Source organism: Athene cunicularia (assembly GCF_003259725.1).
Source record: "Athene cunicularia isolate RWA chromosome Z unlocalized genomic scaffold, athCun1 chrZ_part2, whole genome shotgun sequence".
In the NCBI taxonomy this organism is placed as follows: Eukaryota; Metazoa; Chordata; class Aves; order Strigiformes; family Strigidae; genus Athene; species Athene cunicularia.
The window spans coordinates 6,251,934-6,268,793 of NW_020799143.1; the positions used below are offsets into that span (position 1 = coordinate 6,251,934).

Sequence of the window (16,860 nt, forward strand, 5' to 3'; positions counted from 1 at the left end):
CGGCCTCCCGACCGCGTGTGTTTGCGCGTGTAGGATCCACGGGCCGAGCTCCGGGAGCCGTCCCGAGACCTCCCTCTTGGACGGCCCGCCTGGGGCTGCACGGTGTCGGCCCCTCACCGCGCGCGGGCCCGGAGAACGGCTGCTTTGCAGACCCTGCTGTGGGCGGTCTGGCTTATTATTCCCCTTTTTCTGAACTGTTTTGCCCTTTTAAAGGGCAGCAGTAGCTCGCGTCTTCCCTGCTGACGGTAACGTGCTCCGGGGCTTTGTTGTAGGGGTGAGAGTGGGCGGGCAATGAGTGCCCATCAGAGGCGTCCTTGCTGCCTCGGCAATGCGAGTGAACGAACGGACCAGCACCCCTTAGGCTTTCCGGTTGGCTGCTCCTTGTACCTGCTTGCTAGGTCACGTATATTGTTCTGCTCTTGTGAGTCACCCTCCGAGCGACTGAGCTTCTTCCAAGCACCTGCGTATAGAGTTCGGGTGCCAGGCGTCGGGCCTTGAAGCTAGGGATGGAAATGCTGGTCCTGGTAAACCCGTGTGGTTTCAGCTTGAGTTAGCATGATTGGCAGTGGAAATCTGCACCCTCGAGGATCTGTTAGTATCTGATAGAAGTGATGCTTCAGGAGGCTTACTTGTTATTATGATGTCTCTGGAGGCATTGCTGAAGGGACTTGCTATTTATATGATTTATTTATTGCCACGTGAAAAAAGCTTTACTTCTTTTGGGGAAAAGCCTCTGTTGTGTAAAAGGTGATACAGCTATTGGTGCAAATCGGTAGAATGCATGTTTCTCTGATGGTTTTATGTAGTCATGTAACACCGTGTATTAGTAGTTCTCTAACTGTGGTCTTCCGTGATCTGGAACTAAGTGGTCTGTGTGAAGCTACGTAAGGTTTGTGATATTTAAAACTAAATTCTTGATAGGGTACCAGTGGTCTGGAACAAACCCCACGGTTGGCAATGGCATTAAGAATGGGGAGCAAAATAGTTCTGGGAGATAAGGAAGCTTTTAGAAGAGTGAAACTTCCTGCGTTTCTGCACCAGTCTCAAGACAAGGCCAACCCCTTCTGGCATACCTGCTCTTTCGAGCTAGCTTGGTACAGTGTTAGGCCCGAAGAATACTTTTTTCCTTAAAAGAAAGGTGAAAAAGTGATGCAGTTTTAGTGATTAACATTATTTATGCTATGAATATAAAACAGGCATAGGAGAGTTCTGTTCTCTTTTTTTTTTTTTTTTTTTTCCCCCCTCTTTACCTCTCTTTAAGACTTTAGACTTTAGAACAAGTCACTTAACAACAGGTGATTAACTGAAGATCCCTTTGCATTCTGTGAGACTTCACATGTCCTCGGGGACCCACCTGCATTTAACAGACCAGAGTTGGAACGAAGTGTTATCTCTGACTTTTGTGCTCTCCCTTTCTAAAATGGAATACACCGATGTGAGGGCTTTTTCAGCTGAAACTTTAATATACCAGCAGTTCAACTCTGATTTGGTTTGGTTTTGTTTTCATTTTCCCTGTCTTTTTGATTGCTGTCAGCTTCACTCAATCTTTAACGTCTGAAGGTTTTTCTTTTGTAATTTTATTTCTTGCTTTTATCTTGGTCATCCTGGTTTCAGTCTCTCTTGTTTGCATCTTTATGAATTCTTGGGCTTTTTTTCCCTTTGACTCCCTCCTGTTGAATAGAAGCATATATCTGTGAATCTGACTTACGGGTTAATGCAAGCTAGGATGTAACATTTTATTCGAAGAGGTTGTTACACTGGGGTGAGCTCCAAACAATTGGTTTGCTCAAATAAATAAACAAGTGACTGCTCCTTATTCTGGACAGTTGTCAGCTTGTACTTAACCAATAACAATGTGTGTTAAAATAGTTATGCCTATTACGATTAAAGATGAGAAGTTCAGTAGTATTTGAATTTAGTATTCCAGCAGTAGTTTTGTTTCATTTTAGGATCTGTTTAGAGTATAGTTTTGCCTCTTGGGGTTCTTAAGTATACTATGGGGTTTTTTGAGGTTTGGGGTTTTTGTTACCAGGAAAGTCTACTGAAATACAAGAAGGGGTTAATTAAAGATGACTGAAAATATGGCCTCATAACCTCTGAAGTATGGCTGGTTTCTAGATGGTGCTTCTAGATGGTGCTTCTAGATGGTGCTTCTAGATGGTGCTTCTAGATGGTGCTTCTAGATGGTGCTTCTAGATGGTCCATGTGAAATTTGTTAATCTTTATTTGTAGGTAATTTTATTGTTAACTGTGAGTTTCTATATTGTAATTATCTGAAGAATGCTTTTGAAGTGTTGTTTTGTTGTTATTGTGAAATATTAGTGTAAATGTAATAATTTCCTGTTAAATGTAAGTCTAAAGAGGAGTAATTTGCTAGTTCAGCCTTTTAGTCTTCAAATCCTGCTTTTCACACAGGCCCTGTTAATATTTTCAGTCAGAATATTAGTGTGGTTTTCCTTTCAGTATAAACAGGCCTTGCATTTGTGAAGGAGTGTAATGGCTGAGACTTTGCTTTAGGTTAATAGATGAGATTCAGCTGGTGAAAAATCAGTAAAATATAGTTACCAGTCAGCCAGGGATAGACCTTGTGGGTACACTCTGTATTTGTTGTGTAATGTGGGGTGTTTAACATAATTCATACAGTAACTTCATTAGTACTGATAAGGGGTTTTGTTTTTTGTTTTCTTTTAAATCAAGTAATTGATGGAAGTCTTAACACAATTCATGCTTCTACTTCTTAAAGGTGTTATTTTGAGGATGACTGATCACTGGGAATGTGTTTTCCTGTAATTCTCTTTTCCATATCCCTTCTTTTTTATTTTCATTACAAGCATAAGTCGAGATTTTTTTCGACCGAAGTGGGGCAAGATTGTCGAATTTGTGAATTCGATTTATGTTCACAAATCACTAGGTGGCAGTACTGCTGTTATTTCCACCTAGTTGCACTTGCTTCAATTTGCCTGCTCTTTTGTCCTTAAGTTTCCTAATACAAAATATTCTAGTTAGCAAGGAGGCCCAAAAGTGACTCAAGTTAGGCTGAATTTTTGAGGTGCTGCTTGCTGCAAATTCTGTGCTTGTGGATTGGACTGTGAAGACTTCCTGGTATTGCTCGTTTTGGTTTTTTTTTAAATCACTGCAAAGAAAAATCAGTTCCACACCCATCAGTCATTAACGATTTTTAGTCTGATCTTACTGGAGAACTTTTTTCCTGCAAATCCCCTAAGGGAAGCTGGAAATTCTCATTGGAAACTTTGTTGAGGACTGAACACTGTTAAAGACTGGATTGCTTGGGGTTTTCCCTGCTGTGTTCTTCCACCCCAGTGCTTCTCTATTTCTCTCATATAATTGGTTTCAGGTAGGCCATTTATATTCAAGTGTTAAACCATATATCCCGTAGGATCGTTTTTACACCTTTTGCCCCCCCGCCCCCCTTGTTTTTGCATGTTTGGGATTGCTGTTTCTGTTTAATGCTTTCTTAACTCTTCTCTTCGTAAAGTTAATAGAGAAGAGAAACTATAGCGTTGTTTACATTTCTACACTAATTCCTAACTTTCCACATCAGGTTACTTTTGGGAAGGTTGTTTGTTCCCTTCCCCCCAGCTCCCAGCTTTAATAGCTCTGTGAAGCTTTGAAAAAGCTTTGCACAGAGTTTTTCAGAATCTGCTCTGTGGAACTTTTTAAGTCATTCTGCATGGCCGCAGTATTTCTTTCAAGTAGCAAGTACCTCTCAGTAGTTTTTAATCGTGGCATTAGGTGAAACTGAGCAGCAGATTAAAAGAGCCTTGGTAAAATGTTTCTAGGAGGTTTTGGCCAGTTGATTACTTTAGTTGCACAATGGAAAATTCTTTCCTGCTTTGCACTGTATAATTGGAAGAAGGACTCTAAAAATACTTCTGTGAGGAGCAATGTAAATTCCTGTAGCTTGATTACAAGATGGAATTTTATTGTAGATTCTTTCAGTTAGTGAAGTTTAACAGAAGGCTGTGCAGTACCATTCAAAGGGATGATGAGGTGTACACATTCTGCAAGGATAGTATGTTCCCAGACCAGGCAATTATTGACCCTTTCTTCCCATCTGAAGAGAAGCTTTTAAATTAGTTGAAGAGGTACAGGGAACCTAAAATCCCTCTGTCATAAGAGTTTTCATGGAGAGTGTTGCACATAAACCAGGCCTACTTGCATTCTGAGGCTGGACTAAACCGTTTAATCCCAAATCACTATGCAAAGTTATCTGGTTTGTCAGAGGGACTACAGTTTCTCCTATGGGATTATAAATGCTTTCATTTGGTTTTGAGACTCTGTAAGCCTACCGAGACTAATACTGACATCCTACTTCCCGGATTTTTCAATTTGGTAACAATAGTAATTTTTCCTCCATATTAAATCTAAGAGTTGTATATGCATTTAAAATGACAGCGAGGCAATGAGGCTTGGTTTGGGTTGTTGGTTTTTGTTTTTGTTTTGGTTTGTTTTTTTTAGGAGAGGAATACCCCTCTTTTGTAAATGGACTTCTTTTTGTATACATGTGGGTATTTTTACTCAACATATTATTTAAGCCTTTTGCTCTGTAAATTGTTGAAGGGAATAAGCTGGCAGTTCTTGGTAGCTGCTGCTGATATGGTGAAATTATTTGAGTCTGTTTTTCATACATCTAATTATACAGGATTTTTATTAAAATTCCCTTCTGAATTGTTACCTCAGGGAGTGGTACAAATCATTGCTGTCGATTGTACCACACTTGGGAGGAAGCAGGGGGTTTTTGTGTTCTCTAGGTGTTCATTAAAGTCTTAACTTTTTTCCCTCTCCTTTTCTTCTCCTAAGCCCTTTTACATTAATTTAATCAGCATACAGCTTTACTTTCCTAGAAGTAGTATATTTTAAATGTTTACCCAAAGTTGTTAAAAGATACTTACAACATAACCTTCAAAATAAAAGCCAAAGTTTTTGATTACTTCTGATGGTGTCACCAGAGCGTTATAGTATTTGGATTTTACAAGTAAATGTCTGTACTGTAAAACATCTTCAGTGTAGATTAATTACAGTGTAATTTTATTCAAGTTGGAAGTGAATTTCCGCTGGTTTCATTTGCCTTTTCTGAAGGTTTGTTTAGCTGACCTCACAGTGCTTCTGCTTTAAGGTGGGCAAGGTTAGAGTTTTGGTCGCAGACTCAGGACTCCTGGGCTGCCATGTATGCCATGGTTCGTGGTGTTCAGCAAGGTGCTTGCATTCGGGTGTGATGCTGCGGAGCATCTGCTGAGCCCGAGGGTGCTGCAGCTTCTTGGGTAGCTGGTGGTTCTTTGCTGCTGGAAGGCTTCCACTCTCTCTGGCCTCTTGCCACATTTTGCATCTTGTCAGGTGTCAGTGCTGAAAGCAATGGGTCCTTCTTATGTGAGTTACTACAGCTCAGTAATGCAGCAACATACTGCCCCGTAGTTAAGTTTTTCTTGCAATGGGATGTAGGTTTTGCAGTGTGCATTTACTTTTCTATTATTACTCATCTAAGTAGCATGAGTATATATTGGAAGCATTAACTGGGCATACAGAGTAAGGTTTTTAGAAAGAGACTTGGAGTTTGAGGTATTATGACAGAGCTAAAAATAAAGGGAAGATACAGGAGACATACATGAGACATACTGGATCATTATGTACTTTAGAACAGTCAATTTTTTCATATTTCTAGAGTTGGCATTTGAATTACCTGCTCTGTTCACGAATGTAAATCCCTGTGTTGTGGCCTCTACATTCTAATTTAAGAGCTTTTCCCTTGTTTCTCAAGATACACTTTTTGTGCTTTGTTTTGTTTTGTTTTGTCTTTTTCTCACAGCTTTTCATAGCTGAAGGAAAATGATGGAGGAGAGTGTAATAGAGACAACTCCACCTGGCACGCCCTCACCAAGCACAGCAGGGGCTGCTGCTGCTACACCCATCTCATTAGGTACAGAAATTTAGCAACTTGGTAAGGTGTATTCATGTCTTTTGAAGTACAGCAGTTCCTCCAAAACCGTTGCAATCAGTGTAATTACAGTGCTCTTCTCCAGACTAATTGGAAGAATTTAAATTGTTTCTTAGTCATGGAAGTCCGCTTCTTATCTGACATGTATCTTACACACCAATTATTTTAAACATTTTTTTATTTTGAAACTTTTTAATGAAGTCATGTGGATGCATTTGTGTTTTTTAAGGATGTGGGGTCAGGGAAATAATACCTCCCACTACAGTACACAGTTAGATGAGCAACACAGAAGGCAGTTAAAAACAAAACAGATTTACAGCCTTGTAGAGAATAATGGTAAACCTGGGTAATCACTTGGTTTTTAATGTAGATGGTAATCAAACCACTTTGATTTTTCATCTGAACACCATATACCAATACCAAATACTTAATTTTCTGACACATCTGGTATTGTTATATTGTCACACTAGTGCAGTGAACTCCAAAGTGGGATGCCCTTAACCTAGGGGTGTGCAAGGCAATCCATTGGGGTGCAGGAAGAAAATATTAGAAGTATTAATATTTTTTTAATCTAAAAAAATAAGAAAGAAATTAAGTTTTACTAATATTTAGCTTACTGCTTGACATTGGTGTCCTCACTCAGTTGGTCCATCCGTTGGACATTCCCATGTCCTGAGGGAAGAGTGGGTGTTCATGAAGCAAAAGGGTTGATAGTGGCACCCTCACTCATTTGCTCACTTTCATCATATTGTGACACATTACAGTTTAATTTATAAATAATTTTACATATGTTGGGGGGTTGTGTGCTCAAAAACTTGTTACTGTTAGGTGTGTATGTGATAAAGTTTGGAGACCAGTGCATTAGTGCAACTTGGCATATTGTTTGACTGTCATTGATGTTTAGGCTGAGGCTAGTGAGATGCTTGAGCTGATCCAACAGCTTACTACTATACAAAAATGGTAATTTCTGTGTTTCTGACTTAATTCTCTGGCTAAACTTTGTATAGAGAGCAAAATTGGCTTACCCAAGGATCAGCTGAGGGCCAGACTGAAACAGGTATTAGGATGCTGGGTGCCAGGGAAGAGAGGGCTGCCTGGTGCTCATTTCATCTCATCTCACCTCACAGAACCACACCTCTGAAGTAACTCCCACCCTCGCAGATATTATGAGTATATGCTTTATTCTTAAAGATGGGTACTTCCTGCATCATCATTATTCCTGTTAATTAAACAGTCACTCAGAAAGAGCAGAACTAGTTAGAAATTTCTGAGGTAGACTTCAGCTGCGATAACATTGATTCGTCTTGTTAAGCTTATCAGAAATAGAGTAATGCAAAAGTAAGAGATGTGTCTTGCAAGATACTCTCACCAAAAAATGAGCACAATTGATGTTGGATGCAAACTCAAGCAGAAGTAAAATTCACTTTGAAGGGAAAAAAGCAGATCAGGTCAAAACTTACTTATAAAATAGCTGAACAATTATATCTCTGAGATTAAGACACAGCATTTCTAAAACTCACTTTTTTCTCTTTTTTCCTAGCTTTGCCTAGTCCCCTTGCTACACCAAGCATGTCATCTTCTCCCACATACTCACCGCCCTTGCCAGCTGGACTGTCTCCACTTCCTCCTCCTATGATGACTTCAGCTTCTCTGCCACTTGTGCCTTCTGCAACGGTTTCTACTGCTGCACCACCTCCAATTCCTGCCCCACCTCCTGTTTCCCCTTCAACTTTTGGTACCTCCATGTCCCAGTTCTCTACACCTTCTCCATTAAGCTCTACTACAAGCCCTGCACCTCCCACTGGTCCCCCCATTTCAGGATTTTCTATGTCTTCAACCTATGACATTACAAGAGGTCATGCTGGTCGAGCACCACAGAGCCCGCTGATGCCATCATTTTCTGCACCTCCAGTCACCGGTAACTTTTCACTTATATGCTTTCTTGTTTGTGAGCCAGGGTGAGGGATCCCCTGGGTGGCTTTTTCTACCACTTTAGAGTCCTGAAAGTTCAGCTTCTTTATTATTCTGGGTACACTTAATTAATGTAGCTGCATGGAGAAAAAGGGAGAGTAGCCTTTAAAGTACAGTCATAGTCTAGGACGGAGAGTCTTTGTTAGTAGAGTTCTGCTAGCATTCAGGCTCACAGAAAAATCTTTGTTTGAGAGCCTTACTTTTTGTTATCTTGCACAGGAAAGCCCAGCTAAACATACATATACACACAGCTATCTTTTGTTTAGATTAGAGAGTCAACTTCAGCCATTATGTTTTCACAGAATGATAGGATACCTCAGGCTGTGTTCTCGTAATTTTCAGGTTTTTGTTCTGAAAAGCTGTCTGTAACAAGCTGACAGTCACATGACACCAGCTTCTCTTTTCTTGTTTCCAGACACTAAATTTGCATTAGGACAGCTAAAAATACATACCTTCCATGCAAGCATTTGCTGAACTGATGTAATTTTCTGCTAGTGGAATGGAAACTTGGCTCTTCAGCTGCACTTGGGCCAGGCTTTTGCTATTATTGGTGGTATCTCTTTTAAGTAGTCTGTGTTAGGAAAATGTCTAAAAAGGCCTATCAGTTTTGCAGTGTGAAATAAAAATAAATCTTGATTAAAGCTAGTGTTGAAAAATCTGTTAAAACACGCTTGAGTAATGGGGCAAAGGCTCATACTTAAAATTTTCTGCTGTTTGAGTTTCTTTTTTTTCCTTTAAAATATGTAAAGCTATTCATTTGTTTGCTCCTTTTTCTATTGCTACTTAATTTCCAGCACTCAGAAAGTTTCCTACTTCTGTCTCTTGTTATGTATGAGAACACTCCTATCTCTTTGTTCAGAGAGCAACACCCATTCCTCTTTTTCCTCTACCAAAGGCTTATTATGAAAATCCGAATACAGTAAAAAGCACCAATGTTAAAATAACCTGCTAAGAAAAAAATCATTGTTTAATTTTGTACATAATGTGCAGGCAGTCTCAGTTCTATTAGCAGATATTGTTGAACTCATTTACAGTAGTTATATCTGCAAACCTTTAACAATCAGAATTGTTTGGGGACCTTCAAGAAATAAAGTGAATCAGCCCCATATTCTTCTATTTTTCCAGCTCATTTTCCTGTTAAACAGTTGCATGTTGCCACAGTATAACAAGTTAAGGGCAGTAAAATAAACAAACACTTGTGGTTTATTTTTCCCTCTTACTAGGTGTTTTGGCAGATCCTATTACTCAACAAGCAACTTTCTCATCACCTTTGGCTCCTGGAACTGGTTCTGCAATCACTTTTCCTGAGGAGCATGAAGACCCCAGAGTATCTACTGCCCAAGCTGGAGCACCTGCTGGAGGACTGTGGGGGTTTATAAAGGTATGGGGTTTTGTCTGTTATGCTTCATGAGGATTTACCATTTTTTACTGACTATAGTAAGACATGTCTTCTAAATGCATGTTGCTATAAATCCTATAAACCCTGTCTTTTCTTCAGCCTCATGTGCAAAGTGGCTGTTTTTAATGATATTTGCTGAAACTATGCTTTTGTTCTTCCTTGGTATAGAATAGGGAGGACTACACAAATGCAGGTGTTCTTGGTTGGTTTTAGTGCTTGTGAGATGAGGGTAGGCATACATAACAGTTTCTATCATATTTTTTTAAATCAAGTGAAGCTTTAGAACCAATTTAAGACCTGAAAGCTAATTTTTACTTCACAGCGACTGAATACAGAAAAAGATAGTCTTTTTTTTACCTCTTCAGAATTCTTTGCATATCCTGTTTCTTTATCATTTCCTAATGAACTGTCTTTGGTATTGATGGGGTGCAAGTCCTGCCTATTCTATAACAAGCGTCTTCAAGGAGAGACAAATATATACTTCTTCCACCAAGGAACAGTTTACCTAAAATGTGTCTAAGATGTTTTGTAGGATTTTTCTATTCTGCTAGAAGGCATGGAGTATACAGTGCACAACAGATACTATCCCTGTGCTGTGATTTCTGCATGATTAGGAAATAAGCAGCAACATCAACTAGTAGAATTTCATTAACTTTTTGAAGCTGTGACAAATGCTACATATAAGTAGCATCGTTAGGATTTTGGCAAAAAGATCTAAGGACAGCGTATGAATGCTGAACCATCTGCAAGAGCAACACCTTTTTCTGTACTGTCTCATACTAAACGTGAAGCAAGAATCAAAAAGATTGGTGTCCCAGTGGGCTTGCAGAGTTTTGGACTTTCAAGCCCTTTTGAACATGAAAAGCTGGAAGAAAAAGTTGTGTGTGACATGGCAGACTGAGCTCTCCCTTACTCCAGTAATGCTCTTAAAGAGCAAGATTAATCCTCCATTGCTACTGTGAGAGCACAGTTATCTTGCTGCCATTTTCAAGAAGTCTTCTCATGATCATAAAAACACATGTGTTTTCTTTCTTTAAATAATAATGTTCTTCTCTTGGTCATCATTTTCCTCTTTGCAATAGATGGTAATATTCCAGAAGAGAACATTTTTTCTTGTAACATGATTCTGTATTCCTTTTGAAAGTACCAGACCTTGCAATTGCAAAGTAGTTGAAAAGCCAATTTCATCCACATTACTGTTGCCTTTATACTAGTGAGATCAAAGATGTCTCTTATTTCTATTTATGGAGAAGTTCTATATCATTGACTTCAATAATTAAATCTAGATTTTGGTTGAAGTACTAACTGTTCCTTGTGCTCTCTGTGTTTAGTGACTTCTTTTTGAGAATTTCATAGGTGGAAGTATGAGGAATCACTAATTATACTGAAGCCACTGAAGCCATTTTTTTCCTAATGTGTGTAAGCACACATCTTACTCTGTGTTTTTTAAAGATCAGCGAGAATCTGGGAAACTAGCTGGTAGTAATTTCAGAAGTGCATTTTGGATTCCCTGTTGAAGAGCTTACACAGTAGTTGCAGTGGTTATCTTTATTTCTGTTCTTGAAATAATTTGAATTACCTATTTTCCTCTGATGTTCCTAAGAAATTATACACATTTCTTCCAGATTTCCTTAAAGCTAGTTAATATTCAAGACTGTGACAATCTAAAATTGACAAATTAATGGTCCAGAATTGGATAAGACTCTTTCAATTCCTTTGATCTGTCAAAGATGGCTGGACAGTCTTGTAACACTTCCAAAACTGTTTTCTACGTGATATATCAGAGGCAAAGTTGGATAATATTGCTGTTGTTGTGCCTCATAGCTTGCATATTTGACTGTTTGAGCAAAGAAGACAACCAGGACCTGAATTTTCAAAAACTTTGTGTCTGCTGATGTGGAAGATTCTCCATTTGAGCAATTTGGATTTATGCTGACTTAGAATTGACTTTGTAGAAATTTCAGACAGCTGCATTATGGTTCACAGTGTTGTGCTAACTTCATGTCTTGCATTGGTATAAAAATGTGGATTATTTCTCCCTACTTGTGTTAGGTTGATGAACATAGACAGAAAAAGCTACTTGCTGCTCAGGAACCTGATTATCTGCAGGAGATGTATAATGACTTCCTGTTAGTTAGGCAGCCAGGCTACTGATTGGAGAACTATTCCTTGGCTTTGTGTTACTAGAAAGATGCCAGAACTGGAAATTCCTACTTAAAATGTCTGAGGATCTCAGAGCATTCACTCAGTTTCTGTTAGAACTGCAGATAAAATTGTGAGAGAGCTGAGGGAGACATATAAACTTCCCTGTTCTTGATGCCATCCCGTGGGTACATGAGTAGTTTATTCAGTGAATACTGCCATTCAGAAAAGTCTTGGGTTACATTAATGTGAAACAAGTGGCTACAATGGGCTCTGGCTTGAAAAAGTTTAATTGTACTAGAGTGAATAATTGGGTCTTTACTGCAGTCAGGCTTAGTGTTCTGCACAGTAGTGAGAAGAGTACCTGAATACAGTAGTGAACTGTTTCAGTGTGAGGCATGGTATAAGATAATCATTATTAGTAGCTACAAAATATCTCAGTAGTTGTAGAAGTGTGGGGATTTTTTTTCTTTAAGCTTACTACAAAGAAATATAAAGCATTCAAAGGCTGGATGGGACTTCAAGCAACCTCATCTAGTGGAAGGTATCCCTGCCTGTGGATCTTTAACATCTGATCCAAGCCATAATATTCTATGATGAGAAAGAAGCTTTTGCTGAGCAAAAGTTACTCTGAGATGATTAAAACTACTTTGATTCTGCAGTTCTCTGAAGTACTGTATAGATATATTAAGCAAACACTTTCTGGAAAAATGTATGAGCACAATGCTGTCCTGTTTAATGCTTGTTTAGTGAAACAAATACAAGTATATGCATTTTAATATTAGACTGAAAGCAGTCTCTTTATTAAAGAAATTTTATAAATGTTTCTGTGAAATAGTTTCCATTGCTTTATCTCTGAGTGATTCAGCATTGATGTCTTTCTTCTTTTACCCTGTGATCTTATCTGAATTTAAATAAACTTTTGATGAGATACAGACATTCATTAAGATTATTTGCAGGACAGAGTGTTAAATATAAACACAGTGTTTGTGTTTATATTTAGTGAACTTTTAGGTCTGTCAGCAGCTCCACCTAGGATTTGACTGGAGAATGAAGAATATTTTTCCAGCAATGTTTAGAAGAATCTATTTATAGATTGAAGACTTTCAGCAAAATTGCTCCAGAAATATTTGTTAGTAATGGGCCATTGAAAAGCAGATTCTGTTCTCTTTAAGAAGGTTAGAAAAAAGACAGTCTTCCACTTGATTCATCACAGTCTAAAACTAACTACCTAGTCTGATGATATCTATAATTAGCATTGAGAATCTACAACTTTGTGAAATGATCAAGGCTTGCAGTCCACAATACAACCAGGTCAAGTGTGTGGCTCACCATCACCAATGGGGATATTTCTGCGTTAATGCAGAAGAGGATGGTGAAAATGATATTTGAATGCACTTATAGTCATATCCTGTAGCATTTTTGTTGACGAGTGACGTACAATAGGTGTTACAAAATGTAAATGTGGTAAGAAAAAGACAAAGCAGTTTAATATTTGGGTTTTCTTTGATTGGTTTTTAACTGTAACATTTTGAGTCTGTTGGGAAAGAAAACAGACAATAATACAGAAATCTGTTTGCTTAAAATTTAGGGTGTAGCTGAGAATCCCATGGTGAAGTCTGTTCTTGATAAAACCAAGCATTCAGTGGAGACTATGATCACAACGCTGGATCCTGGCATGGTTCCATATATCAGTAAGTATTGGTGACAAAGTATTACATAGTTAGAAAGGTTGATATAATAGCACACTACTTCTACACTTGAAGTTTGTGTATGTAGTGTGTTAATTCAAAGTCACAGAACTGTACTGAATTCTCAAGTGTATTGTCCAGTGAAACTTTCACACTGGAGGCTGACTTTTTATGTGTGTCTTGAGGTTGATTTGACTTTTGTATTCCACTACAGTTCAGATAATGACATAGTAATACCTTTTAATTCATATTGTGAAAGATGAGGAAGTTTTAAAGAAATAAAAACAATGAAGAGACCTTGTCTGTGTGGTCCCTGCTGGGACTGGAGACCACGTTGCCGTTGCCCCCCCCCCAAGCCGGTCAGGCTGGAAGTGAGGCAAAACCCCGGGTTAGAATAAGAAGAAATTTAATACAACAGTGTGATTAAGCAGTCTGAACAAAACAGTAGTGATGACAAAAACAATAAACAGCAATAACAGTAAACAAGACAAAAGATATACAGAGAAATACCGCATTGGTTACAGACAGCTCGCTCACATGCTCCCTGTGACCAAAGCCACAAAGGAAAACTGCTGCGCAGGGACCTGATGTCAGCATGGTATGAATAACCTGACTGGAGATCCCTTCCCCCTCTCTGCTGGGGAAACTTAACCCTATCCTAGCTGAACCAGGACATAATCCACCCCTTTATTCTATACCATCTGCATCATGTCCAGCTGCCATTTAGCAGTTAACAATAACAAAATAACAATTTACAAAGGCACAGCATAGTTCACGGCATGTTCTCACCCAGAATCAAGTCCCCCTGTGGTACGCATCGGACCTCTCCATTGTCCTGCATTACCCACCAGTAAGTACACCCAGGTCCTTGAGCAAAAGCAATCCCGTGGATTGGTTTGCCTTTACCTTTGCCTGGCACAGGACTAAACCAGACCATTTTTCCCAATATATTCCTCATGTGCACCACAGGGACTTTATCCCCATCTACAGCACGTGGAGGTTTTGACTGAGCTGGGCCAGCTTGACTGGCAAATCCTCTTGTGTTGTCTAGCCAGGTGGCCTTTGCTAGATGCATGTCCCAGTCTTTGAAGGTGCCACCTCCCAATGCTTTCAATGTGTTTTTTAACAGTCCATTGTAGCTCTCGATCTTTTCATAGGCTGGTGCGTGATAGGGGCTATGGTAGACCCACTCGCGGTTCTTCTGCCCAAGCATTTATGAGGTTTTGGAAGTGGGTCCCGTTGTCTGACTCACTTCTCTCTGGGGTGCCGTGTCACCAGAGGACTTGGGTTTCAAGGAACAGGATGGTGTTCTGGGCAGTGGTGTGGGGCGCTGGGTAAGTTTCCAGCTATCCAGTGGTTACTTCCACCATTACGAGCACGTGGCGCTTCCTGTGGCGGGTCTGTGGCAGTGTGATGTAGTCGATCTGCCAGGCCTCTCCATATCTATATTTCAGCCATCGCTCTCCATTTCGCTGGGGCTTCACCCGCTTGGCATGTTTGATTGCAGCAGACATCTCACATCCATGGATGATCTCTGCAATGGTGTCAATGGTGAGGTCCACCCCTCGATCTCGAGCCCACCTGTATGTTGCATCTCTGCCTTGATGGCCCGAGGTCTCATGGGCCCACCGGGCTATGAACAGTTCACTTTGCGCTGCCAGTCCAAGTCCACCTGAGCCACTCTAATCTTAGCAGCTTGGTCTGCCTGCTGGTTGTGTCGATGTTCATCAGTGGCCCGACTCTTGGGTACATGGGCATCCACATGGCACACCTTCACAACGAGGTTTTCCACACGGGCTGCAATGTCCTGCCATACTTCAGCAGCCCAGATGGTTTTACCCTTACATTGCCAGTTGTTCTGCTTCCATTGCTGCAACCATTTCCACAGGGTATTCACCACTGCCCACGAATTGCTGTAGAGGTAGAGCCTTGGCCACTTTTCCCACTCAGCAATATCCAAAGCAAGCTGGATGGCTTTCACCTCTGCAAACTGGCTCGATTCACCCTGTCCCTCAGCAGCTTCAGTGACCCATCATGTGGGACTCCATACAACAGCCTTCCATCATCGATGTTTTCCCACAATACAAGACCCATCAGTGAACAGGGCATATCACTTCTCATCCGGCAGCTTATTATATGGTGGGGCCTCCTTAGCACGTGTCACCTCCTGGTCTGGTGACATCCTGCAGTCTTTGCTCTCTGGCCAGTTCGTAATCACCTCTAGTATCCCTGGGCGGCTGAGGTTCCCTATTCGAGCCCGTTGTGTTATCAGCGCAACCCATTTACTCCATGTGGCATCGGTTGCATGATGTGTGGAGGAGGCCTTTCGTTTGAGCATACACCCTAGCACCGGCAGTCGGGGTGCCAGGAGGAGCTGTGTTTCAGTGCTGACCACTTCTAAGCAGCCCAAACTCCTTCGTATGCTGCCAGTATCTCCTTCTCAGTTGGTGTATAATTAGCTTCAGAGCCTTTGTATCCCCAGCTCCAAAAGCCTAGAGGTTGGCCTCAGGTTTCCCCAGGTGCTCTCTGCCAGAGGCTCCAGGTAGGGCCATTCTCCCCAGCTGCGGTGTAGAGCATGTTCTTAACCTCCTGCCCTTCTCGGACTGGCCCGAGGGCTACTGCTTGGGCAATCTCCTGTTTAATCTGTTCAAAGGATTTGGGGCCCCATTCAAAATCGTTCTTCTTACGGGTTACGTGGTAGAGAGGGCTCACAATCAGGCTGTAGTTTGGGATGTGCATCCTCCAGAACCCCACAGCGCCCAGGAATGACTGAGTCTCCTTTTTAGAGGTTGGTAGGGCCATGGCTGTTATCTTGTTTATCACCTCCATTGGGATGTGGTGATGCCCATCTTGCCATTTTATTCCTAGGAATTGAATTTCCCTTGCAGGCCCCTTAACTTTCTTTTGCTTAATGGCAAAGCCGGCCTTCAGGAGGATTCCAATTATCTTCTTCCCTTTCTCAAAGGCTTCCTTGGCTGTGTCCCCCCATACAATGATGTTATCAAGGTACTGTAGGTGTTTTGGAGCCCCACCTCTCTCCAGTGCAGTATGGACCAGTCCATGGCAAATGTTGGAGCTGTGGTTCCACCCCTGGGGCAATCGATTCCAGGTGTGCTGGATGCCGCTCCAAGGGAACGCAAACTGTGACCTGCACTCTGGCGTTATTGGAATGGAGAAGAACACGTTAGCAATGTCAGTCACGGCGTACCACTTGGCTGCCTTCGACTCCAGTTCATACTGGAGCTCCAGCATGTCCGGCACTGCAGCACTCATTGCTGGTAACTTCATTCAGGCCACGGTAGTCCACAGTTAGCCTCCATTCACCATTAGGCTTTCTCACTGGCCATATAGGGCTGTTGAAGGGGGAGTGAGTTTTGCTGATCACCTTCTGGCTTTCTAGTTGACGGATCAGCTGATGGATGGGGACCAGGGAATCTCGGTTGGTGCGGTACTGCCGCCGGTGCACTGTTCTGGTAGCAGTCGGCACTCGTTGCTCCTCAACCTTAAGCTGCCCCACCACTGAGGGATCCTCTGAGAGGCCGGATAAGGTGGACAATTGTTCAACCTCCTCCAGGGCAGCTACACCAAAAGCCCACCGGTACCTTTTTGGGTCTCTGAAGTACCCTCTCCTGAGATAGTCTATGCCCAGGATGCACGGGGCATCTGGGCCAGTCACAATGGGGTGCTTATGCCAGTCCTTCCCA

General features: G+C 41.2%; 1 protein-coding gene across 1 annotated transcript in view; it reads left to right on the forward strand.

Annotated features, from left to right (window-relative positions):
- The first annotated feature begins 6 nt into the window (after nt 1-6).
- PRRC1 (proline rich coiled-coil 1) overlaps nt 7-16,860 on the forward strand; it is a 32,901-nt gene continuing 16,047 nt past the window's right edge. Inside the window, exons 1-6 of the mRNA XM_026866253.1 lie at nt 7-2,121; nt 2,184-3,355; nt 5,825-5,935; nt 7,494-7,871; nt 9,148-9,305; nt 13,057-13,159. Of these exons, the coding sequence (XP_026722054.1) occupies nt 5,845-5,935; nt 7,494-7,871; nt 9,148-9,305; nt 13,057-13,159 (730 nt within the window). The 5' untranslated portion in view covers nt 7-2,121; nt 2,184-3,355; nt 5,825-5,844. The remainder of the gene's footprint in view (nt 2,122-2,183; nt 3,356-5,824; nt 5,936-7,493; nt 7,872-9,147; nt 9,306-13,056; nt 13,160-16,860) is intronic.